This window comes from Gavia stellata, chromosome 2, assembly GCF_030936135.1.
Source record: "Gavia stellata isolate bGavSte3 chromosome 2, bGavSte3.hap2, whole genome shotgun sequence".
Lineage (NCBI taxonomy): Eukaryota > Metazoa > Chordata > Aves > Gaviiformes > Gaviidae > Gavia > Gavia stellata.
Genome location: NC_082595.1, coordinates 58,370,740 through 58,398,048, shown reverse-complemented (window position 1 = coordinate 58,398,048; position 27,309 = coordinate 58,370,740). Strand labels below are relative to the sequence as shown.

The 27,309-nt window shown below is 41.3% G+C and overlaps 1 protein-coding gene across 1 annotated transcript; it reads right to left on the bottom strand.

The window, feature by feature from the left end:
- Window positions 1–1,825: 1,825 nt before the first annotated feature.
- LOC104264336 (amine sulfotransferase-like) lies at window positions 1,826–9,483 on the bottom strand. Its single transcript, XM_009821357.2, has 6 exons — window positions 9,336–9,483; window positions 6,680–6,888; window positions 4,521–4,647; window positions 3,834–3,928; window positions 2,741–2,921; window positions 1,826–1,950 (listed from the first exon to the last, which is right to left on the bottom strand). Exons 1-6 carry the CDS (start codon window positions 9,472–9,474, stop codon window positions 1,826–1,828), a joined length of 876 nt encoding a protein of 291 aa, XP_009819659.2. The 5' UTR covers window positions 9,475–9,483.
- Between the last annotated feature and the right edge of the window lie 17,826 nt (window positions 9,484–27,309).

Genomic DNA, 27,309 nt, shown 5'->3' with positions numbered 1-27,309 from the left:
TGTGGCCAGGGTAAATACGTACAGGTGGAAGAAGTCACTGCTCCCCTTGTGGGAAGTTCAAACTCAGAGGTCAGGGGATGCAGTGGTTACATGAGTCACATAAGGGGGTTTTTTTTGTAACTTATTTTCTTGATATTGGGGATGCAAAGTTCCAGAAGGAAAGATAGTGTGGCTGTACCCTTGAAGGACATGGAAACATTCTTCTTGTAGGCTAATCAGATGAGGTCACCTTTGCCTAATTGCAGCTAACAGCATGCTGTGCATTAAGTAATTCTGTCGAGGAAAAAAGCAGGTACCATGTATCAGAAGGCTAAAATGGGTGGATTGAAAAGGAAAAGAGAGAGTGTGTCCCTTGGGACCAGTGGTGGAAGTAAACAAATAAAAAAGCCAGTATGTGAACTGGAAAGAATTTTTTTACATTTTTCAAACAGTTTATGGGAAAGCCAACATTAAATGTTCTTTGTCAAATCAAAGTGATTATTTGAAATGTTTTTGAAATTAGAAGTTATATCCTGCTGTGGCTGCTTGGTAGGATATTGATTCAGTAGCAACCAAAAGCAGTCACTATAGTTTGATCAAGTAGACATCATAGCAGGAAGCAGGAATGAGGGTCCAAAACTTGCCTTCCCCGCCAGGGAAGTGCAGTTGTCTGCAAAAACGTTGGAACAAAATGTTTCCACTTCAGATCATGTCCTTTCCCTCTGCCCTCCTGACTGAGGCTGAGCTGAAAGGGACTGAAGATTATTGGAAGGGAAAAAATGCTAGAAATGTATCAGAGAGCTAACAGTGCGTGCGTGGGGAGAGGAGGAACTACAGCTCTAGTTTGTGAGTAGTTTCAATGGATAGAGTTGAGAAATATGCAGGAGTTGGACTTCCCTTTGTAAGCAACATTAAAGGCATTGATTTCTACAAAGGTGAGTATATTGTAGACCAGATGCATGTCAGGAATGGAGTTGTTGAATTTGCAAATACTTTTTGAGTTGTTGATAGAAAAAAATCTTGAGATATGTCTCTGTACTAATCTTCTCAGGGGAAGCCCAGGGGCAATCCACTGCATGAAGCTGAATTGTGGACAGGTTAAACCATGATAGTGAGCCAATGAATAAACAATGAAGGACATAGTCATAGGTAGCTGGTACGTTTTTTACATCAGTAGCTCTAGCAGATCATCAGGTATGATAGAGTGGACATTCACTTAAAAACTGCTGTGACTATGGCTTGTGCTTTTTCTCAGTATTTCAAGTAGCAAATTGTCAGACATGACCTCAAGAACCAGCACAGACAACACAATGAAGTGTTTCAGTCAATAGGCAACACCAGAGAATGCAACATAAGGTCACATTAATAGCAAACGGTTGAGTTGTCGGTGTTTACCAAGGAAACAGGAACTCAAACATATCAAAGCATAACCACACCGCAGCTGGTCAATCTTACTTCCAGTCTGGACGTTGAAGCTTCTACCAAAAGAAGCCTCAGGAAATGCACAAGTGAAACATTTTTCAGAAAGTTTTTAGCAACACCAATCTATCCTCACTTGGTTGTCCACAACTCTGGTACCATTAAAGCCAATGAAAGTAAAAGCAAACATGAAAAAAGAAAGTCAGTTTACTAAGAAAGTTAATTAAAATACCTTGTAAAATTACAAGCAGGAATCTGGTGGAATTGAATAGCTTCCTCAGACAACTCATATTTTAAAATCTGTGATCAAGTTGTCATTGTTATTATTTCTACAACATAGCTGAAAATGGATGTATTTTCTTCTTCCAGAGCTTCAGGTATGGCCATCCAGTATAAATACCAAAGGATGATGAAACTCAAAACCAGCCTACATTTCATCGTTAATATCCCAGATGAATTTGATGGGCAGGGTCTTCATTTTCTCATTCAGAACTTTGTCAAACCTTTCACTCTGTGCCACTGTCATGATGTTTTTCCAGTCTCCAACAGTGCCTGAGGAAGGAGGTAGCAAAGGGAGGTGGGAAGTAGAACAGGCACCTCTCTGAAGCCTGCTGCAAATGGTGAGTGCTAGTCTTGGGAAGCAATTCCTGGCTTCCTCAGCATCTCCCTGTTGCTGGCGTGCCGAGTGAGGCTCTGCTTGCCCTTTTGAGGACATGCTTCCAAATCTAGGTGCTGTGAATAAAACACAGCGTAGATCTATGATCCTGACTCCTCTTAAAGTTATTCAAGTCATTTGTTCCAGTGTTTTACTTATCCCTTTGAGATCAAAGAGGAAATGATTAAAAGCAACACCTCTCATTTTCCTCCCAGTGCACCTCTCTCTTTAATCCCTGGAGGTCTCCTCCTACACTGAGCATTAGGACATCTTAGCAATGTCCAGGAGCCCAGGGATGCCATGTGTGGACTCGGAGGGTAGTTGGTCAAGAAGGTCTATGCTCACACAATTAAGGTGACTTTTGCCTTGAAAAGTAAGAAACATTAAAAAAATGTATAATCATACCCCCGGCTCTGAACAACCCTTAAATTCTTTCCGGTATCTGACAGGCCTGCTACCACTTGTGTTACAATCAATAAATCATTACATTTTTATTATCCTTAGGAAAATATAATCAAATCACTGATGCCCCAGCAATAAAACTGCTCTTACAAATTTAATTTACCACTAACCTGAACTCTCCCTCTGAAAATGGGGCATTCCAGCTGAGACCAGAAACCCTAGGTTCATCTCGCACAAAGAAGTGTGGGACTAAATAGTTGTTGCATCAGAGTGCTTCCACTTTACCTTTTCGGAGAAAACTACCCTTGTCTTTCGCTACTATGTCATCTGGCAGGTTCTCATAGTTTGCCCTGGGGTCTCTTCTCATGTTCTCAAATGTAGCCTGTCTCACAACACTGTCCACTTCCTCCTCGTTCAGCTTCTTGCCTAGGAAGTTGCAGATCTTCAGCACAGCACTTCTGAGATCCTGCAATAATGTTACTTCAAAGAGTTGTGATGATGCAAAGAGCTAAATGCATACAGTAGTGGAATACAAGATAATAAAGGACATACATTTGGTGCAAAACTGACCATCATTTTTATATGAGCGTACTCTCGCATCAGTTGAATACTGGAGAGCAGTGATGCTGTAGCTCACTGCAGCAGCGTGCCCTTGGAGATAGGCAATTCTGCGTTCTGCTTCCCACGCTGCAAACCCAGTCTGCATCTCAGATTAGATGCCTCAGCAAAGTCACCCCTGGAACGGTGCCTGTCGCTGTGAAGGCACTCAACCCGTGGGGGTTTGTCAGTCTTGCTGTCCTAGCAAAGGACTTGACCTGAGCAACCCCACGCTCTGAAGGCTGAGGGGCCAGTGCAGTGGCACGTGACGTGGGCTGCGCTGCCATGGCTGGGGCGCTCTGGGGCTTGCCCGCGAGGAGACAGGCAGCCACCTCGGAGAAACAAGAAGTCGCACAAAGGCATGGGCAGCCACCAAGCAGGAAACGTCTGGTCAGCAATTTGAGAGCTCCTCAAGTACTTTAAAGCCTGCCTCTTAAGCACTTCTTTCCTTTAGTGGAACTGTCCTTAGGAGAGCAATATTCCTGTTGAAGATATTTGCGAAAGTCTTGTTCTGTACTATTTCAGAAAGGGTTTTTTGGGGTGGCAGTGAAGATAACTTCTGTTGTATTGGAAAGTGTTTTACCTAATAATTGTCTAATAATTGATAAGACCTTGAACCAATGAGACAAATTGCTTCATCCTCTCAGAAGTCTCAGTTTGAATCTACTCCACAATGGATTAAGCACTTTCCAACATAAAGTGTAATCATAAAGAGCTATCTGAAAATACACTCAATATAGGAAAAGAATATCTTGAATACAGTGATACTACTTGAACTCACCTTTTTCATTTCTTCATAGGTTAGGAAGAGTATATTGAAATCCTCTGCATGACTGTACCAGCCTGCAACATGATCCAGCCACAAACTGGCAAGTACTTAGCAAGGGAAAGTATTAAAACAAAAAAATAAAGAGGAATACTATTAACAGCTAGCAATAAAACAGTAAAATTATCAGTCATTTAGGTCTTTGAAAGGGTTTTTTTAAATAATATTTTTTGATAATTTGAGTGATGCATGCTCACAGTTTTTGTGATAATTCTCCAAGGTAATGTGGCAACTCCCCTTTTGTTTCCAGTAATCTGAACTAACACTGGCAGAAGCAAAAAACTACTCCTCTATCTTTGCTGTACAGTGTCTATTCTTATGGGTTCAGCTCCACTAACCAAGTGCAGAAAGTGTTAAGAGATTTTCAGTCGTAATTGTTATATTCTGAATCAGCATCCAATTCAGATAAAATAAGCAGCTTGCATGTTGTTGGGGAGCAGCAAAGCCATGACTATGCTACTCCCTCTGGACCAGCTTTCATCAGAAAATTATGTCAAGCTCAGACAGCCTTCTGCAGCTTTGAATTCAGGTTGCAGAATACCTGAGGATTCTGGTAATTGATATTTATTGATATAATTAATCTCCATTCAATCTGACATCATGGAATAGGATTTGGGCTCCATAGTAAAAAAGGTATCCTACCTTTGCCAGCTAAAAATCTCTCCATGAAAAGGTTAAAATCTGGCACTTCCTCTAGTGCGGACACGAATTTGGAGAAGTGGTAGTACGAAACCATAACATCCTTAGGGTTCCTGGTAACATAAATAATCTGCAAAACAATAAGAAGTCTAGTCTCAGAGATATTAAAGGACTCCATTGCCCTGACCATCAGCGCAGTTTTCCATACAGATCCCACTAAAAATGTGTGAAAACAGTTTGAAGGTGACAATCACGTTAGGTAAATTCTGGATAATGTAGTGCTGTCAATTTGTTTATAGGTGGTGGTATTTCTGTAGTTGCAGTCATTCAGTGCCTGCAGCTAACTCTCTTCACAGGATCAGTGTTACAGGCTTCAGTGATACTGGTCACTTGTGCAAGGCAGTCAGGTTGCAATAACAGCTCTAGAAAATCATTAGGTTGATTCAGCTTCACATTTCTGTGTACAGTCATGATGAAATGAAGAAAAGTTTCTTGTAAATCCCAGCTTTGCTAGTGTTGACAGCATCGGTACTCTGTGACCTCAACTCCTGACCTGTGGTGCTGGTGCCAGAGGCAGCATGCAGGCAGATTTTGAATGACATGTAAGAGGCAGCCCTGGCATCTTGAAAGAAGGAGCTGTTATGGGCAAGGGTTATTTTGGCCCCTGCTGACTCCTGACCACACGAGAGCTGCTGCCTCAGGCCCAGACCAGGCACCACCAGTGAGATGGGCAGCCTCCTGCCTCTAGACTGGCAGCATGTACCATCTTCTATTAGGTTTCTGCTCCTTAACAGTTAGTGTCTAATTAGGGAGAGAAAATAGAGCCTGGCATGTCACCCTTACAAGGTTACAAATGTTTGAATGAAGAGACAGAAGAATCATCCTCTTGGACTGCCTTTCTTACTGTGTAAAATGACTACTTTTGATTCCTGCTTAATTGAAAATTTATCTGATTATCTTTAGCAAAACCAAAACCATTATTTCCAAGGTATATAAAATAAGGATTCCTAAACACATTGCAGGAAAACTCAATAAACACCTAGTTCAAAAGCTCTGACCTGAAATCACAGAAAAAGTTATTCTATGGTTTGATACAAAATACAAACAACCTGAGTGACATATTCAAGCAGAGGTGGAAAAGATCGCCCCCCCAACAATATTTTTCTGAAGTCACAACAATTTCCATATTTTCTGACATGCATGCTCTGTGTGATTTTGGGGCAATTTTCTCATTCTTTGATGAGCATCATTTGGATTTCAAATCTTCTGCATGTGAGCTTTCTCTTCCAAACTTCACTGGTACTGTGAAGAAAAACGGTGAACACATTGCAGCTTCCCTTTACACCTGTATCTGTGAAGAAGGTAACAGCAACACTAAGAGCTTGCCTCCATAGCCCCGTGGGCAGAGCTCTGCCACAGCTCTCTGCACACTCAGCCATGGGAAGCCCTACGTCAGAAATAAGGATGAAGGGGGCAGAAGTCATTGGGACCACTGTAAGAAAGACTAGCAGAAGTGTGACATGCTTTGCCAGGGAGCAAAGTAACGATGTGTCGTAGGGCGGCTAAGGCAATTCTTGGTGTGCTGTTGGAAGTATACATCCCATACACATCTTCAGGCTTGCCCATATGTCCATGTTCTGTCAGTGGCCCTTAGTGTAGTAGCCTGGTTACACCTGTCTCTAAGGAGGCATTTTCCATGGGAGACAGGCCCTGAGCTATGGCACAGTTCATGATGGAGAGTCCTATTCAGAAACTCACAGCACTGAGGAGCAAGAAAAGGCAGTTCTCACCTTCCCTCTCTACATACTATAGTCCTGTCCTACTCATATTTTCAGTGTGGGAGACTTTTTTTTCAGATTTATAACTTCACTGGAATCGGACAGTTTCATAAGGGGAAAATCAGTGCAAGTCTTTGACCCTGGCAGATCCTCCTGAGATGCACCACCCCTCTCTCTAATAGTGTTGGGGCTGAGAGATTTGGAAAGAGGAAACAGAAGAAACGGGCTTTAGAAGGTCCCTGATCTCCCCAGTTATACAAAGCAGGTGATATTTATACCAAGACATGGGGAACTGAAAGAGGAAAAAGGTAGGATATGGACGAATTCACTGAGGCAAATTGGCATGATTGGTTTTAAGGAAATTGTAAAAATAACAATACTTACACGTCCTTTTTTGTTTCTCAGGTCTCTTGGAACTAAGTAGTAAGGCAGGTGGGTGACAAAAACACGAGGCAAAGGAAGAGCTGCGTAATCCTTATTTTTTATATTGTATTCCAGCCATGGGATTCTGTCCATGGTCTCCACATTTTCTGTTCCATTACGGTGGCCTTCATGAATTATTAAGCTCAAAATGTTCTGAGTCCACACAGTTCCTGAGAAGGAAACCTTTTTATTTGAACCTTGCTTGATTTTTTTTTTAATTAGAGATAGTATATTGTCATAAACAGAGCCTCTGCACAGCTATAATGAGCTTCACTTTGTGAATATAAATACAACCTCACATACTGAAGAAAGCAAACATTGTCTTGGTGACTGCTGAGTGCAGAAGGGAGGCATATTTTTGTTTTGTCCCTGCAGAAAAGCCATGGCCAGTAACTAAACCTTCAGTTCCTTCAACCAGTATACTCAACTTCCACACAAATTACGTCAGTTCTCACCCTCTTGTGGCAACATGAATTGCTGCATCTCTGTGGGCCACACACCTAAAGATATCTCATACTGAGTGGATCTGGAAAAGACCTTTGCTTCCAGAACTCCTGCAAAGTGTTGTGAGATGTCATGAAACAAAGAGCAGATTACACTATGTTTGTAACTCATAAATGAGCCCCACAAAGCACATGCTTATCACAGCTGGCTCTAAAGTTCCTTGGGGAGGGTCTGACTGATGGGTCACAGCTGCTGGCAAGGATGATCTAAAAAGGCAGGACCCTGAAGGTGGCTGAGCGCCGTGCCGGTATGTGTTCATGTACCAGCTGGTAATGGTGGGAGGCAAATCCTGAATGATTATCCCACTTGGGCAATGAGCAGAACTGTTTAGCTCCAGGTCCTCCGGCCTTCTCAGCACTATGCTAGTGCTGGTTACTTTCCCCTTTTATACCGTAGGCCAGTAAAGATGGACACTTGAGAGAATTCAGATCAATGCATTGAATTATTGCTATAGGTTATCCTGAACAAGCACAGAGAAAGGAAGGCATCTGAAACTGAAGCCTAGTTGTTAAGACCTCACCTCTTGGTTCTGGAGATTAAACTGTATGCATGTTGTAGATTTAAAGTCACTGGGAAAGAAAAAGAAATAGCCCTAGGATTCAGAGGAACAATACCCAGTGATTTCACAGCTGTGTTGACTGTCTTGCTCTGCTTGGCATAATCAACCTGGACAACTTTTCTGCGCAGTGGTAGAAATTCAACAGAAGGATTGGAACATACCTTAGATTGATAACTGGTGAGGAAGAAAGAGGGTGGTGGCGCAGGATAGAGGAAAAGGTGTGAATGAGGGAGAGATGACATTCTGTGCAATTCATAAGTCAAAATCATCTTCCAACTCCTTCCCGTCCCAGGGTAGCCCATCACTTTGCCACATGAAACTTCTACTTCCAATGATGTGCTCATGTCAGTGCCATAACATCTTTAGCCCTCAAATACTGCCTTCTCATTCTCCCTCTCTGCCTCACTTGGACAGCTCACCCTGGTGCTGCCTGGCGATAAGCTAGCATTGCCTGGGCTCCCTGTCCCCTTGCTCTGTCACCCACGACCCCTCCACAGGCTTCTCGTATCACATCTACCTTCACCACAACCACAACTGGTGCTCCCTGCCACTCTTTCTGGGCTTCACTCAAGAATGTCTTTCTGCCTCAGGTATTTCACTGAATACCTGAGGGAATAGTGAATTCCAGCAAGATGTTCAGTGACCCTAGGAAAAGGACATATGCTAAACAAAACACTGGTTATATTATCCGAAGGCTGCATCTTGAAGGCTGCTGAAGAAAACCAAAAGATAATGGCAGAGGTTCCCAAGAGCACAATCAGGAGAGGATAGCAGAGGCCTTGAAAGTACAAGCACAGTTTGGTACCAGACATGTCAAGGCTTTATTCATAAATCATTGCTTAATGCATGATCAAGTCATTAATTTCTAATCACTAAAGAAATGGGTATACCAGTTTTACAGCATAAAGTGAACCTGTATGGAAACACAGAAGTCTAGGCATGTCAAGGCTTTAGATTTTATGTAAGATTTTAAGTGAAGCCAGGTGGTTGCTCAATTGCATTTGCTTCAGAAATAGAAATGCAGAATCCACCACACTAGTGTCCTGTATTGCTATATAGGTAAATAGTACTTTATTATCCTTGAAAGGAGGTGTATATAATTGACTCACATTTGCTCTGATCTCCTGTTTGGTTGTAATTTGAATGCAGCAAACCCCAAATCACCTCCCATGTGAGCCTACAAATCATTTCAGATACCCCACAATCATCTCCAACACTCATGTGCCCAGCCCTACCAAAACCATAAAAGTGTTTTGTGAGGCACAGGAGGTCAGTTTGGTTTCTGTGTAGCTTCTGTAGTACTTTGCTCTGAGTACACCTACAAGATTGAGTCCAAGAACGAGGTAGATCAATTTGGTTGGACACGAGCAGGAACTTTGTGTCTGGCTGTTCAGGCCATGGCTATTCAGGGATTATACTTAATACCACACTGCTTCTACTCAGAGACGATTCAGATCTAAAAGCAAAGCTAACAGTCCTAGGTACTTCTGCAGTTAGATAGCTGAACAAAGGCAGATATCTGCCCCCCGCCTTTAGAAACAATTCCATTCTTACCTGATTTTGGGTAAGTAGTTATAAATATGTCACTATCTTTGATTTCAAAATCCTCCAGGGAAGCTAAATACTCAAGTGAAGTATTTACAGCAAAATAAAACCCTTTGTATTTCAATAGGTATTCTTTTGATGGTTCCATTGTTAATCTGTTGTCCTTATAGGTGAATAACCTGCAATAAGCAAATATAAAGTTATATCTTTTTCTTTGGTTGTCATCTCACAGAAACAAACAAACAAACGAGTAATTCAAACAAAGATTCCACTGCTGGCAAATTTTAGCAAAATGCATTTCGGCAAAATTCTGGAAACAATACACTGAAATTTAGCTTTCAGATTTTCACAAGAACATCACTCAGGATACATTTCTAATGAAAAAAAAAAGAAATATGTATAGCAATACCCTTTACTCATATACAAGTGTATGCTACATGCATGTGAAAACTAATGTAACTGAAGGCAACCTATGTAAAAATAATTCCTGTAGGATCTGAGTGACTGTAGAGTTTTCTTTGGGATGTCAGTAGCTCTTGAACAGAGCTAGCTTAACTACCAAGCTCTCATTCTGAATTTTCTGAGTGAAACTGTGTTCAGAATGACTTACTACAATTGCTGCCTCCTTCTACTTATTTTCTGTCTCATTACTAATGTTTCTTCCATAGTAAGCATAATTTCTGCAAACTAGGATGGGTAATCATGAACGTGTGTTATTTTCTTAAACATATCTACTGGTTTTCTGAGATTGTTGTCTCGTGTCTCATTAACACCAGTGCTGTATATTTGCCAGAAAAAGACATTAATCATCATTGTTGTGCTGACTAGGGAAGAGAAAACACTTGGGGACATACAGGAAGAGTAACAGAGAGACTGAAGAGAGAGACTGAGTCTTGCAGCTGAGCCAGAGCCAAATGAAGCATCTAGGTTTGAAGGTTTTGGTCTGGGTCTCTTCTGCAGTCTTTAAGCTGAATGGTACATCCATGGATTTCAGTGAGCTTAACATCCCAATCTCTCCCTCCCTGCTCTGTAGATGAACTATTTATTAATACCATTAGACAATGTACAAGCCTTGGCAGAAATAACATAAGCAAGTTCACTTCCAGACTTGGATATCATGAGCATTGTCTTTGTAGGTTAAAATATAGTTGGAAAGAGAGACTTTCCTATCTGGAATTTTGCCTGGGTTTCTGTTCCCTTCCTTCCCCTTGCGATGTGACCATTCCCATGCCCTCTTGGACTGCCGCGTTTGCCATTGCTTCACTGTCGGGATATCACCCTTGCTCCACCGTCAGGATATTTGGCCACAACAACCCCATGCAACACTACAGACTTGGGGACGAGTGGCTGGAAAGCTGCTGCATGGAAAAGGACCTGGGGGTGTTGGTCAACAGCCGGCTGAATATGAGCCAGCAGTGTGCCCAGGTGGCCAAGAAGGCCAATGGCATCCTGGCCTGTATCAGAAAGAGTGTGGCCAGCAGGAGTAGGGAGGTGATCGTGCCCCTGTACTCGGTGCTGGTGAGGCCGCACCTCGAATACTGTGTTCAGTTTTGGGCCCCTCACTACAAGAAGGACATTGAGGTGCTGGAGTGTGTCCAGAGAAGGGCGACGAAGCTGGTGAGGGGTCTGGAGCACAAGTCTTATGAGGAGCGGCTGAGGGAACTGGGGTTGTTCAGTCTGGAGAAGAGGAGGCTGAGGGGAGACCTCATCGCTCTCTACAACTACCTGAAAGGGGGTTGCAGAGAGGTGGGTGTTGGTCTCTTCTCCCAAGTGACTAGCGACAGGACAAGAAGAAATGGCCTCAAGTTACACCAGGGGAGGTTCAGGCTGGATATTAGGAAAAAATTCTTTACTGAGAGAGTGGTATCACACTGGAATAAGCTGCCCAGGGAAATGGTGGAGTCACCCTCCCTGGAGGTGTTTAAGGAACGTGTGGACGTGACATTGTGGGACATGGTTTAATGGGCATGGTGGTGTTAGTTGATGGTTGGACTTGATGATCTTATGGGTCTTTTCCAACTGTAGTGATTCTGTAATTCTGTGATATCACCCTTGACCAGATTTGTTGAATCAGCCGACTGTGCCAGACGTACCAGCCAAGGGATCTGAATTGACCACAACAGGCAGTCCTTGGAAACGAGGCTGACAACCCCACCTGTTATCATTAGCTTCTCTCCAACTCGTGCTCTGCTTCTCCTTTGCCTTCCCGGTCTGTACACTCCCCTGGCCGGGTGCTTGCTCCCCGCCCAGCCCTGCTCTGCCCCGCAGCGCAGTGCCAGCAACACTGCCTTTGGCAGGAGCACTGCCCTTGGACCTGCGCAGCCGAGGACGTGCCCTCCTGCTCGGATGCCTCAGGCAGCACCTGGGGATCTCTGGTGGCATGGCTGCTGGGGCTGGTTGGCAGGGCAGGGGAAGGGGCGCAGTGGCCACTGCCATGACTGGGGACACCCGCTGCCCACCCTGCCCCGGGCAGATGGGGCTGGGTTACCTCCAGCAGCTGCAGGAGGACACATGGATGTCCCTCAGATGCAAGAAAGGCTGTGGCAGGCCCTGATCTAAACAACTCCTTGGGCATGGAGTGCTACCAAGTTTTAAGACAAACACATGGCTTTGTTTTATGAGATCAAATTTAGTTTCTCCTATTAACACCTGCACTTGGTATCATTAGACAACAAAAGAATCCTTTGCTTTGGGGGATGCACAAGCTCAGTTCTACTGCCAAAGACCTGCGGGCAAAGAAATGCAGCTGGATGTCTCCTTCCTGGGAGTACCGACCCCTGTGCACACGCTGCCCTCCCTCCACCCGTGCCGGTGGCGTGGGCCATGGCCAGGGCAGCGAGGGCAGGCAGGGGAGCGAGGGGAGCCGCCATCACGTGTGATGAGGGGCTGCCATGGCACCGCTCGCGTCAAAGCCTGTGAGGTGCTTCAGCCTCACAGCGAAGCCTGCATTTCGCTGACCGAAACAGCCCCCAACAAACCGGAGCTCTAAATGGAGCAAACCCCACATTTAGAAACCAAGGGATTGGTACACTTTTAAATTCAGGTTGTGATAACAAAGCTGGGGAAGTCCTAAGAATGCAAAGATATGAAGAATGAGTGAAAAATAGTACCGATACGGGAGAAAGAGGAAGGAATTTGAGGAAAACAAAAAGGCGACATGTTCAATGCACAGTACACAGAAACCTTCTTGATCTTGTTCTGTCAAAAACATGAGGTTTTATATCACTTTGGAACACAGGCTATTCCACTGCTTGTTTCTTACAGATGTATGAATATACCATGAAAAAATATACCATGGAAAAAAAACTTTGCCCCGTTTCCTGGAAAGCCTATTCATGATCTAGTGCATGTAATGGGAGAAAAAATAAACATTCAGTGTGTGCTCGTACCAGCCAGCTACACACCTCAAAAAAACATCTCAAAAATCTGTCTCCAAATGCAGACACAAAGGTGTCTGCCAGTTAATCTCCTAAACCCAGTGACCGCACACTTTTACTCTGCTTAGTTAATTATCTCACAGCTACGACTCCAATGTCTTTGTTGAGTGATACAGAAAAGCCCATGTGAGACTCCAGTTTCCACACCAGCACTGAGATAACTCTGCTCTGGACAGCCATTTTCCTCTCAAGCACGGACCAGCTCTAGCCCCTAGTTCTCTGCAACTCTTTCTGGCAGTACATGCCAAAATGGTCTGCAAAAGAAGTCTACGTACAATTGTTATTATTTTACTGAGAGGGTAGTAGAGCATCACGTAACTCACGGATCTACCGTTGTAATAGTTTCAGGCATACTTACCTCCTCTGCTCTCTGTTCGGTGTCCACGGAGACGTGTGCTACTACTTCCCAGCTCAGTGAACGCAAGTAATCCTAGAGATGCGTGAGCCGCCACATTTCCTTTTTAACTGAAACGTGAACCTGTGGACACTGTGCTGATTGGCTTGCTTTCAATATTGGCTTATCTTTAATGCAGACAGAGATTAGAGAACTAATATAACTTGTGAAAAAGGGAAAGCAGTCCAGAAAGACTTTTGAAATTATTTAAATGCTCATTTTGATTTCTGTTCCTCCTTTTTTTATCAACAGCATAACAGAGGAAGAATGGAGAGGAGCAGAAGTGAACAAAATCTTTTGCTTTTTGCTAGATATTGGGGCTCTTTTCTCAGCTTTCACTGAACTTTTGCCCAATTTGGTTTTTATCTCCAAGCTATGTGTGACAGTATTCCCAAAGGATAGCCTGAATCCACTACTCCACCAAAGTGGTTGATCAGATCAGTCCAACCTGGTCTCAGCCATGAGCCTGGAATGAGCTACTTGGGTTAATCACATGTATGTGTTCATGTTAAGTTTTTTTGTGGGGCATTTTATGACTGAAATAAAAGAATGCCTGAGACATTTCTCACTGAAACCTACACTCCAACAACATCACGTAGAAGAACATTTTGTTCCCCAGTTCTGTGTTGTGTTTTGTATAGGATTACTTTTTAACCTGGATCAATTCCCCAGGTAGCCTCCGAATTTGCACAACTGATCAGTCAGGTTGGTCAGCATGTGAATGAGCCAGAAAGAGGAGTAGGGCTGAGATTTTTTCACCACAGAGGAAACCCTTATGGTGAAAGATTAAGCCTGTTCTGCTTTGCTTTCTGCTCCAATCAGGCATGTCTCTATTGCAATTCTATTCTAAGTAAGTGTTTAATAATACTGAAAGACAACACCTATTGATCCCAAAACTATATAGGGAGGTGCTCCACCAGATAGGTGTTCCAGCCCCTGGCACACCACTCTGATGAATCCAAAGAATAACAGCTGTGGTCCCACATCAGCTTTGTGAACTAGCTGGAGAGCCAACAAGGTGTGCTTTAGGGCAAGAAGTGATATTTTTCAGTGAAAAGAAGTACTGTGTAAAGCCATTTGACCTTTGGACAGAGAGTGAGTGGGGAAAGCATATGAATCCTAAGGATATTATAAAACCACAGCATCCTAAAGTTAGGATTTGTCCCTGCTTGTCAGTAACACTGAATTACAGTCTATCTGCAGTTAATTGAACATAGGTTTCATGTATATTATCTTTTTCAGGATAAATAGTCCATTGCAATACTAATAATTAACCTTGGGATCCAAATACCTAACATATACCTATATTGTAGGTGCAGTTGCACAAATTTCATTGGGAGGCTGGGAAAGGAAATGTATGGTTTATTGTATAATTTAAACAAAGCCCATGTTCTTGGTGCTATTAACATCTTATGTCCTTCTCTGGTTGTTTCCACTGGTACTTCGCAACAATACATTTCTGTACATACTAATCATAGTTCTTTCACAAGCCTCTACAGTGACAGTAAACTGGTGTAGCTCTGAAGTTCCCTATACAGACAACAGACAGGTCTCCTGCCTAGCTATACTGTAAAACTAAAATGTAAAGTAAATGCCTGAATTAGGCACATGGAATCGCACCATAAGTTTCATATACATTACTGCAAAATACATTCAACGTGTCACAGCAAAAAAGGGCAAACTAAATTAGACCATTTCAATGCTTATTTTTGGAGTCTGCATAGGAACAGATTGTTGCCCACCAACAGAGGGGAAAAAAAAATTAAAGGTTTGTAAGGCATTCCTATATTTTAGGCACGCCTCAGGTACTACTACATACCAATAACATCTAGTATTGACTCATATTGCACAAAATCCATGCCAAAGATACGTTATGCCTGAGTTACTACAGAAGTTTCTCAGAAGTTAGCATTACCTAAGGGCCACAGTCATTGTGGAAGGCTAAATGTAGCCATTTCTCATGAATACTGTGTCTGCTTTCTCGTACAGGATTTCTGCCACCGTATAGGATTTCTGTCTTCCTCTTCCTTTCACTCCTGTAATTCACAACCAAGTGTGTTTTACCTGTCTTGTATCCAGGTTCCCAACTTCAGCAAAGTGGCAGGGGGATTTTAGGTTGCCACAACAATTCTAAAACACCATGAAATGGATTTGTCTTTGGAAGCTGAGGTGTTTGGACAGTTTTGCTTGTGCAACCCCACTAACGCACCAGAGCTTAAACAAGTGCTGTTAATTTGAGGGTACATTTTTTCTTTCTTTGAGAGACAGTTTTCTCTCTGATAGCCATTAGTTTGTGTTTTGTCCCCAGAGTTTTCTAGATAGAAAGAGGGAAGAATTTGGTGTATTTTACATATTGCAGAAAAATGAACAGGGTGAAACTGAAGCTGGAGAAGTTTTGGAAAGAGTTAGAGGGACAGTGTCAAAGCCAAACAAACCCAAATGTATATGCTGTACAGTGGGAATCACATGCTTTCACACAACATGAGTGCTATGTGAAAAGGAGATGTTGCCAGGGCAAAGTGTATAAGCAGTCACAGAGAGGATTGGGGTAATTTTCCTCAGCCAAGGATATGGAATGGTGAACCAGACAGGTTTACCATTTGGTGAAACAAATTCTGAATTTTCTACTATTATGTGTATTATTTGCATGTTTTAACTTCCATTTATCTGTTACTTCTCTTCTGGGAAAACAAAGTAAGTAACATAAATTTCCGTGACTTAACTGTGGGCTAGCTGCGGGTGCTTGCTCCTTGACTCATACGCTCCAGAGAGTATGTCAATAAATATGAATTTCCATGCTGTTTTCAAATGGATCAAAAAACCCTAGAAAACAAGCTAGTCCAGCTAAAAAAAAAAATGTGCTTGATCACCCTAGCATTTTTCAGTCTCTAGAGACAAAGTCATTTTACAAAGTTAAGCCCATAGGGAATGGGATGAAGCTTGAGTAACACCTTGGTAAGGGAAGTGTGAGAACCAGGACAGGAGTTAGTCTAGAAAAGATCATTTTTGTTATATTTTTTGCTTAATTTCTTACTAGACCCTGACGTCCTGCTTCAGTATATTACTAGTCGATGAAGGTCAGAGTTCTCAAAGTATATAAAATGAAGAATCATATCAGCTATTTAAGCAAAGCAAGCCAACAGTCTGAGCACAGGATTCCTCTATTCTAGTTTCAAAGATAGTGTCTTCCTTTCGAATATAAATATTTGGCTAGTGCTGCATTATAACCCATTTTTCATAGGTTCGGCTTTTACTGGGAGATCGAAGTCATAAGCAAACTGAAAGATGAATGATTTATAAGACTGTGTTAAATTTTAGATGGAGAATCTGAGAACATCATGACCACGAAAGCAACCGTCAACTGGAAAACAGATTTTTAAAAACTATAATGACTTTTTTTCAATAATTTAATATACTAAAATCCACTAGAGTAAGAGGAAACTGAGAGGAATGTTAAAAATTATAAGCATTAAATGTTGTAAAATATGTCTGGCTTAAGAAATGTGACCAAACCAATGATAAGATCACCTTTGAATTAGGCCTAAAACTCTGTCTTTTAACAAAGTCTAGCCACTTACTTTGGCTAGAGCTGAGCATTGAACTCTCTATTTCACACAACACCATCTCCTTGCATTTCCTGCCTTACAGTAAAATATGCCTGTGGTCATACTTATCCATATATTTAATTCACATTTGTGTGTGTGTGCACATGTTTTAACAGAAATTAAAAAAAAACTTTAAAAGGCCAGGGATTGAGGAACATGATTTGCTTTTCTCCCAGTTGGAGTAAAGACCTCAAATCCTTCCAATTGCTTTGCATGACCAGTAGCTGAAAAGTGTTACACCATCTACCCGGTTTTTCTGTATGCATAGCAAAAATTAACAACTAGATATCTTATTACTTCTGTCTTGGCTGTTCCCCTCTATAATTTCTGTATCTTCTCCACAAGCCTCCACCTTCTCAAGCACTATTTAAAGTGTTGCTGTCTTACGCTGTTATAATGTTATTTGCTTAACCCTGTTACACTTTATCATATCTAAGGTATTTACAAGCCCTTGTCTTGTATAGCTCTGTTTTTCTCCCTTTAGACTGATTCACCTTCTGATATATCAGCTTGACACTTTTGTTTGCCATTTGAATAAAAACCTTTCTCCTTCAATCTGTTTGGAAAGACCTCATAGTTTGCCTTGGGATCATTTCTTGTATCTTTGGATCTAACCTGTTCCCACCACAGTGTCTGGCTCATCTTTTATTCAGGTTTTTTCTTCAGAGCTGTAGATTTTCAACACAGCATCTCTCAGATCCTGCAAAGGAAGGAGTAGATGGGGCTGGAGGTGTATACCATTAAGTCACAGAATCACAGAATCATTAAGGTTGGAAAATACCTGTAAGACCATCAAGTCCAACTATCAACCCAAGACCACCATGCCCACTAAACGATGTCCCGCAATGCCACATCTACATGTTCCTTAAACACCTCCAGTGATGGTGACTCCACCACCTCCCTGGGCAACCTGTTCCAATGCTTCACCACTCCCTCAGTAAAGAAATATGTCATTATACTCCATTCAAGACCAGGTTTATCAAGGCACTTTGATGTTTTGCCTCTCAGTGCCACTTTGAACAAGATTAAGTGCCAAAAGCTGTATTTTGGAAAAAGGAACTCTTGATGTCTCTGGATTAGAACCAATTAATGCAAAAATCTTTATTTGCTTAGTTTGTCTACTTTGAGATTGTTCTTCTCCAAGCGAGCTGATGGGCTAATGCTGATTTTGGTCTTTAAAATCTTCAAATTTTTTTCTCAAAATTCTACAGACTCTCCAGTTTGTTAAATCATTGCAAAGGACACAGGCTTTTTTCTGTGGAATTTAAGCTAGGATGCCACAAACTATATTATAGGTGCCATACATAACACACAAAAACCAGAGCTGCAACCTTGTGGCCACTAGCTGTCCATAGAGGAATGAAAAATATTACCCCATTGTAAACTGCTGAACATCTAAGAATGAGGACAAGATTCTGCATGTTTTTCACTGTTAAGTCTTGCACACTGTGATCCCACTTAGAATGTGATTTGTCCTATGCTATCATGTAGCCAACGGTTAAAGTTGCAGCTCATTGCCTACATTGCACTGTAAGTTTGAGGGGAAAGGTAAATGAGAAAAAAGCTGTAGTGAAAGCATGATATGAAATTATATCCCTGCAAGGAAAATTATTGCCTGAAAAGTGCACACAAAAGAAAATTGCAAACTGCGGAGAGTAGAATTCACTCCATAGCCCTACTTCTGAGGATAGCAAGGGAAGAGATTGGAAAGGTGACAAAAATCCTTGCTTGTTTGCTTGTTTGTTTGTTGTGTCACTATCATGCAATTATTTTTATAAATTATAGCTTATTTAATTGTTCTTCTGTTACAGATGATTGACATCTTTTAACGCATATATTCCCTCATCAATACTTCCTAGTTCATAGATGGATCATATCATGGATCTGAGGCTGATACAGCCATAGATATGACTTCAAATATCCTCTTCTTTACCCACAAGGAAATTAAGAACAGGAAGACAATGAATATCACTGAGCTTAACATATTGTATCTATTTTTAATTTGCTCACACAACATAGTGTACAAGAGACTAAAATACATGAAACTCTCGAGTAAGTAAGAGCTATTGATCTGATTTGCATAAAGTCTGGGTTTTTCAAAGTTTTTTAGAAAAAAAGAAAGATGAGTAACAGTACCAAATTAAGAACCAGGTAGTGACATTTGCAGAAAAGTTTCCTGTGGAACTTAGATGCAGACTCCTCCTTGCACTCTAACACTTCCACAAGAAGAAAGAGCATGTGAGATCACTCCTCACCACATCTGTCACCCCCCCTTCTTGTCGGTGCAAACCTGTAGGCATGATGCACCCAATATGCAGGCAGCTTTGTACATTTACATAGCTATATGAGCTGCAAATGTGAACCCACTGTGATTTATAGTATACAGATACACAAGTAAACCCTCTGGCAAAAACAGTTTCTTTATCAGACCACATCCAAAAGAAGAGTGCCTTGAGCCGAAACGTTTTTTTGTCCATTTTGTTTCGCTTTTTGTTGTCTTTTTTTCTGTTGGCAGGCTCTGGAGGTAGAGAAGGGAAAGGGAAGAAGCAAGGCTTCAAAAGCTTCCAAATCCAGCATTCACATGGAGGAGGAGAAGTTGATGCTGGGAACATGTGTTAAGGACAAGGGCTGATAGTGCATTATCTCTAAACAAGTTGCAGAAATAACATTCTCTTCTACCTCTCTGCTCTCCCCTTTCCTGGAGCTAAATGGTAAAGCAAGCGCATAGCAAACAAATGAGGTGATGGTCCATGTCATTTAAAATAAACCCCTGCCATAGGTTCTTAGCCCTTATTTCCATGCCATCTCTTCTTCAGAAAATATTAAACTCAAAATAGTCTGAGCCCACATAGTCTCTTGAAAGAAAATAAAGGCCCCTGAAAGCTATTTAATGATCATATTGTTTATTTAGGTGCAATAGTACCTCACAAACATATCTCTTAACTGTTACCTTTGGTTTCAGATTACCTAAATCAAAGTACATGTTTAAAGGTAAAAAAGTAATAAATTCGTGGAAATAATCCGTGCAACTGAAAAGCATTACATTTTGGTAAACTATGATAGCACTGCAGATCAGCCATGGCCTCACCTATCATCTGACAAGCATTATGTTGCCCACCTCCACGACTGGGCAAGAGTGACAAAGAACTAAGTTTTCTCCGCGATTCCTCTGTATGCAGAGGTATCTCTGTACGTAGTACATGGAACGGGTCACTGATACATACTATGTCTTCTGGTTTAAAGCATTTGCAAATACTATTTGATTTAAAGGAGCCTGAAAAATATTGTGGCCTGCCGTGGACCAGCTGGTGTGATTATACAGTCAGAGCTCAGCACAGCCCTTGGGACAGCCAAGGCAGACGAAGGATTGTATCTAGAGGATACTACTATTACATTATGTTCCTCCCAGTGCTGATCCAAAGGCTGAGCCCTTGTAAAAGATTGAAAAATATGCTAGTTCTTTAGGAATAAGTTGAATTCAAAACTCAACAGAGGACATAATTCATTTTTCCATAACTCCTCTGACTTCTTGATAGCAGAAACTGATGTGCTGGTAAGAGAACATGTAAAAACGGAACAACACTATCTATAAAATCCTTACGGAGGAAGAGGGAAAATAACACAATCTTTGCTTTACATGGAGAGCTCAGCTCCCCCTTGTTGTGGCCTTGTGAGAGGAGTCCGTGTGCTTTGGGATTGCAGCTGCTGTTAACGTTCCCTGCCCACCTATCTCCCGTCTCCTGGGAAGATGCCATCACATGCCAGAGGCATGTACTCTTGCAACAAGAGTAGCTTTATAGCACTGAGATGACTCTGGAGGGCAGAGGCACAGGCACTAGGAACCTTTGCTAGCAAGACGTAGTGTATACAAGTAGAGCAAATCACAACAAGCTGCGAGCAGCTTGGTCCGCCTCACAGGTGCTGTTCTTCATCATGGGAGAGATGGGACCTCGATGAACGGTCTTTCCTCTTTCCGTGAAGGGGCTGCTGCAGTGTGCTATTCAGCCTACAGAGTAACTCCTTTTACCATCTACAGACGGATATTAGGCCTTATCAGAATAGTTATATCTGGCAAGACAATGAAATCATCCTAGTTTCAGGTCACTTCGTCCCAGTTCCATATCAAAGTGCTCCTATCAGCAGCAGTCTCATTTAAACAAGCTAGTAATATACTTAGAGGTCCTACATATCAGCAAAAGATTCGCCACAGCTGCAATTACCAGCAAAACAAAAGTTTAAAAGTGTATTCTGAACACAGGTAAGCGATGAAGAAGTCTATGCATCTGGCTATGCTATTGCATAGGACTGCATTGGCCTAAGCGAGCCGATGGGAAGGCTTCTGGCAGTGTTGTGGCTGTTTCTGCTTTTAGCTGTGATATGAACCCGGCTAGGACTAACAATATTTTTCCAGTGCCTCAGGGAGTCCAGAGGGATTACCCTCTGCCAAGGGAATATACTCCTTCAGGAGTGGCATGGGGGAAGCCAGCTACAAATGTCCACATTTTAATCACAGGGTTCTTTAATTTGAAGAAGCAGGTTCTTTTACCTTTAGTGTTGGGCTTTACAAGAAAGCATCTCAGAAAAGTTCTTTTTAAAAAATATTCATTGTTCTTTGAGTGCTTATTGCTGTTCACCTTTCATATAAGCACTGCGACTGTTCTTACCTTGTTCTTTTCCTGGGAAGAGAATGCCAGATTCACCCTTGTGTGCATACCAGCCCTTTAAATGGTCAAACTGAGAGCTTCCCGCCACTGTTAGCAAAATGAGATGGCAAACTACGCTAATCAGCTATCCTGACAGTTTGTACAATTATTTCCCATGTGTTTTTACTGGGCTACAAGAGGTTGTGTGTGGTTGGATGGAAGCCATGTGACAGTCTATCTCAGTCTCCCTGTGACTCCATACAGTCAATAGAAAGGATAAGAGCTTTTGTCCATGTATTGTATCATACGTTAGACATTCTATTATACTAACAGGGTCCGAAAGAGTTGTCTTCAATCTTTGCCTTTGACAAAATTCAAACAAGAAATTAGCAAATGAAGCTCCTCATGCACGTTTGATGAAAAAGAATGAGGATAAATAGGCACTGAGAGTAAGGCACAACAAATAGACGCTCTGTGTTTTCTGGTTACTTCTTGTAAAAGAAGCTCCAAAACTGATTGTTTGTTAGTCGTCTGAAACTGTGACCTTCCAATTTTTGTTCTTATAAGTAACAGTCACCACTAAAAAAGAGCAGGGAGGAACAAGTTCCAAAGAGTCCGTCAATGTAGAGGCATCAATTAATGTACATATCAGTTTATACAAATGTCTTCTATGGGTCTGATAGAACACGATCAATATATTTAGCTGCTTCTCCCCTAAACTTGTGAAGGAAATACCCTTTGCCTGTTCAAGTCTGACTTTTTCAGCAGAAGGAAGAAGGAAGTTTGCCTGCATTTTCAAGATTTAGACAGTTTGTTTCCTCCTACCTCTTTTCTCTCGTTCAGCTTTGAGGACCTTTAAGTGATCTTCTATCACTCTGTCATGATATTCTTCATCAAGCCTAAGACAAATTCCTTCAAAATACCTACAAAACAAGATCATTTTTCTTCTTTAAATCCCTTCTTCAGATGACCCTATGTGGTGATATCTGTAAACCACTTGCCAGCAGATGGACAGTCATTGCTGTGATCATTGTTTATCACACTGACTAATTCTGTCTCCTTACTTCCTTTTTCTCTGGGACATGGCTATGTCCGCCTGTTGTCCGTTGTCTTACTTTTAGATTGTAAATGTATTAATCCTCTGTGTGTGCATTTGTTAGCATTCTAGACCTTGCCTAGGTATTTGGGCTTTTAGGCATTACTTCAGTATAAATTCATAATGTTTTTTATAATGAATTGATAAATGAAATGTCAATAGTAAATGTTAATAAAACAATGTAAACTTTGGGACATTCTTCCTTCTATCATACCACAGGCAAAACAAATGCATACACCCAACTATGCTGGCCACAGGTGAAACCAACAACATACAAGATACTGTTGTGATCTCAAGAGAGAGGAATGAGCATTCAGATGGAGATGTGAAATGGAGAAAAAGCCATGGTGTCAGTCACCCCGCTCCTGTGATCAGAGCAAAAGCACGTAAAGAAATAAACTAAAAGAATGCTGATGCATAGACATACGGAGAAAGTTTTTTTAACAGAACACACAGCATGCTGTCAAACTGACTAGCCTTTATTTTTTTCTTGGAAATTCCAGGCAGTATCTGAAAATTACAGGAAGAAAAAAAGGGACCAGAGTCAAGACAAGCAGGATCAGTCTTACCTAGGTTTCATGACGAAACCTATGTGTAGGTTACAACTTCTGTTTTGAAGCTTTGTGCAGATTTGACTAGTTTTCCTACATCATTTCAATAACCTCTTTTGATCTGAGGCAATCATTTTCGTTGTAGCACTATCAACACCTTAAGTGCATCTCAGCTGCCTGTGTGCTTTTGGCACATCTGGTTGTAAAAGTAGCTTATTGCTACTTATTGCTCAATACTTCATACAAAAGGAAAAGAGTCATTCCTGTGCATACACTAACCTTTACCCTGATCTAACAATGAGATTGCCATAACAAGTAGAGGACAAAAAAGAAGCAGAAAAAATTTATTAATGCATGAACTACTGTGAACTCGTGGTATGTGAGTTTCATAAGCCAGATAGGACAGTAACAGGGGACCGCTGCCATGAACCTCACCCATATAACATTGCTTTTATTTGAAGAAGATGGGGAGAGGGAAAGGAAGAGAAAGGTCAGAGGGAAGAGTTCTGGAGATAAAGATTAGACAGACGGAATTGAGAAATAGTTAATCTTAAAGGAGGTTTTAAATTTGTTTTTTTACTCTTGGATTTTTTACTGAAGTATATAAAGAGGTTATTTATTCAACTTTAAAAGTATTTTAATAAGTAAAATATCACATTTCCAGGATTCATTGTCAGTAATGGATGTGCTGCATGAAAAGCAGGAAACTTGATGAAGGAGTAGTTGCATACCAATATTTTATTCCTTCCTCAAGCAAGAGCTTTATGATATTTCCTCTCCTATTTATCTAGGAGAAACTTACTATTTTACACAATAATATCTGCTTTGCTTAAGTGACAGTGGATTAACTCTTATCTTTTCTCTCTTCAGGAAATCCTCCAGATTTCTCTAACCTGATTATGCTTTTGAAGGAATGAATAAAAAAGACTAACCTATCCTTAAATTTTCTATAGACGCAGATAGTCTGCAATAAAACTTTTTTTTTTTTTTTTAAATTCAGGGAAGATATATTACCTCAAAACATTAATTAGATGTGATTTAGAAACAGACACAAATTCTCCATGACGATGAATTTATCACCCAAGATGCTAGAATAGGCAGAGACGAATGCTGACTTTGTGCTGACACTACAGAGTAACAAAACTCTGATGTATGACACCTGACAGCTTTTAGGAAATAAATGCTTCCCAACTGGAACATAAGCCCTCTCAGCACTTGCTGCTTACCAATACATATGGTATGAAGAATACCAGTTTTATAATTAGGGCTCAAATGGCAGTGGTTCCTCATAGTAAAACCCTTCTCTAAACTCTTCGTCTCTAGAATCTGACTGCCATTAAAAAAACATAAACATCCTCTATTTGCTGTGCTTGCATGGAGAACGCAGTGTAATCCATGCAGTGTTGTCTGAACATTCTCTGCATACGAAAACTATTATGAAATAACCATGACATGGAATTAAAACTTTTCTCCAGTCTACCGGTGCCTCCTGCACGACTCCCTGGGATGTCCCCATGCCACCTGTAGAAAGGAGAGAAAGCACTGAAATGATACACTAGAAAACACCCCATACAGGTAAGCTCTTGTCGGCTCAGAGGAAAGCATCACTTTCAGGGCTGGAGGGTGCAATGAAATTCACTGCCATATAGCCCAAGAGAATAATTAGAACATGTTAAAATTGTTTCTGGGAGAAAAATCTAAGGGTCACTGGAAATTTCGATTAGGAACATTTAATCTAAAAATGCCTATCTATAAAGCAATGTGAATCAGAATTAAATAGTAGAATTACTAGAATTTTACTAGCATACTAGAATTAGATTACTTGGTTTTTTGCTTCAAAATAATGTTCACATTAAAGTCTCTATTAAGTTCTTAATATTATAGTACACAAAAAAAGTATTTGGACATGTCATATATAAGATAAATCGAACATAAATAGACAAAAAAGCATGAAACATTTTGCCCCCAAAATTTTGACAGGCAGTTTTGACACTGTTCCCAAGGAGAAATGTACACATTTTCAAAATAATGGTAAAACAATTACAGCTTCTGACAAACCCAAGTGGCAATTTTCACAATAATCCCCTGAAGCTTTTCTCAGAGCTAGTTTACTCCATGTAAAGAATAAACTGCTTCAGCACTCGATGTATAGCAGACTCAGGAGGCCTTTAGTTATCAGTTTGTGCCCCGTCTTGTGTAGGTTCGCAGACACTCCTTCACTGCTTTTTTCAGAAAATACAGTTTGCAGCTGAACATGAGCGGCTCAGACTGCCAGCAATGACAAGTCTCTGTGATTTACTTCTGATTACAAAAGTGTACTACTCTTTCCGTTGCCCTGCTGCCTCGGAAGAGAAAAGTGGATCAAAGTCCTTCTTGGAATTTCAGGAACACACCGCCAGTTTCTTCACCCTGGTGGTTAACCCAAAATTCAAGGTCTTGCAAATAGATCCAAACAGGATCTCGTCGTTTCTCTGAGGCAACTATTTGCAAAGAAGATGAAAAGTTCAGCTTCTGTGACCCCAGGGCAGCCTGACGCTAAGAGGCAACATCCCTCAAGCAGTTATTTTAGTTACCATTGAGCCCAAATGCACTCACTCTCTCTCTCAGGGCAAACTTCTGGTAGCAATGCAGGCTGTAAGTCCTGGGTCTCATTGGGGTTATTTTAACATTTTGTTACCCCACTGCTTTCTTTCCAGTGATGCCTAGCTGGTGTTTGAAAGTTACCCTGTTACCCTGTCCCAGCTGCAATTCCCTGAAAAGGCTATTGTTTGTTATACCATTATTACCTTGGTTGGTCAGACCTTTACAGGGCATTCCTAGAGTCAAGCTAAGACAAGTGAGACACCAGGAACGTGACCTTAATAAATCTGTAATTAGGCATGTATTGCTCTGACACTCCCAGAGTGCTTGTTAAAAAAAAAAAAAAAAACAAAAAACCCCACAACAAACAAAACCAAAACCCAAACACAACAAAATTTATTGGGATCTTGGCATAAGGTCATGCTTACACAAGGAATCAAGTATCTCGAATGGTTGGTCGCTGTCCAGGTGGTGCCAGGAATCACTGTTGCAAGAGCCCTTGCAGAAGCATCTTCAGCTAGATCAAGTCAGACTCCCACTCTTCTGCTAGCTGTCCCACAGCTATTACACAGGAATCAAACAGAACGTACAAGCCAGTACAGACATTTGGCACATTACAGCATTTCACTGAAACACCAGCTTAGTCCCAAGGGCAGTTTGAATACATAAGTGATGTGCTGGGGCTGAGCTGCCATTCCTGCTTCTTAGGCTTACACATTTGGGCACAGTGTCACACTGGTAAAGAACATGCTTGGTCTGGAATTAGTAGAGCCTTAACTGGGAACAGAGTCAGCCCTCATCACAGGGGAGGTGAGGGAACAGCGCAGAAGAGAGTGGTGTATCTGTATGTGAGAGGTTAAATGATCACATGGCTGCAAAACTCCACATGGTGTAAGAACATGGGCCACACAGACCAGGGCCAATGTGGGAGCTGACGGTCCCCCCATTTCCAGGAACTCTGTCCCTACTCTCAGCCCCTCCAGTGTCCTAAATATTTAGTCCTTTTGCAGGTTATAGGCTATTTCTACATAACTACTGAAACTAAAGCATTTTCTTAATTAAAATTTTTTACTTTCATGCCTGTTTCAAAAAAAACTATTGATTTATGCGTTGTAATATCTTTACATGTTCACGTTTCACTACTTCCAAAAATTACTAGTTCTTATCGCCAGAGCATAGTAAACATGAGAGAAACAGGTTAATGGTAAAACTCCTACAACTACATCTAGATGTCAACATGTAACAGAGTTTAAATGAAAGGGAAGTATCTAAGCTGTAGTTACAGTAAACGGATGTCATGGCACAATTCAGTTGCTTAAACAAAGGCATCTAGTGCTATTTGCAACACAGTCCACCACCCCTCCCAGCTGCCCTGCTGGAGAGGCATGACTCTTACATTCAGCCAGAGCAGCACGCTGTAGATATAGCAAGGTGCCTCAAACATCCAAGATACTTGTCTCAAGAGATAGCTCCAGCATCTTAAAAGGCACTAACCCTGCACAATAGAGCCCCTAGTCAACAGTCAGTTCAAATGTCCTTTTGAGATGCCTCCAAGACCTAGGGGATATACATTATAAAATGTACACAAAAATAGAAATTAAAAAAAGGATGAAATAAAGAGGAAAAACTCTTAAAAATATTTTTTTTATTTTAGTTATTCACAGTACAAAAGAAACT

Coding starts and splice junctions, on each gene's coding strand:
- LOC104264336 (XM_009821357.2), bottom strand. CDS start 9,474: ATGGAACCATCAAAAGAATACCTATTGAAATACAAAGGGTTTTATTTT. Junction 3,929..4,520: donor GAGATTTTTAGCTGGCAAAG/GTAGGATACCTT, acceptor TCCCTTGCTAAG/TACTTGCCAGTTTGTGGCTG. Junction 1,951..2,740: donor GGGTAGTTTTCTCCGAAAAG/GTAAAGTGGAAG, acceptor CTCCTTCCTCAG/GCACTGTTGGAGACTGGAAA.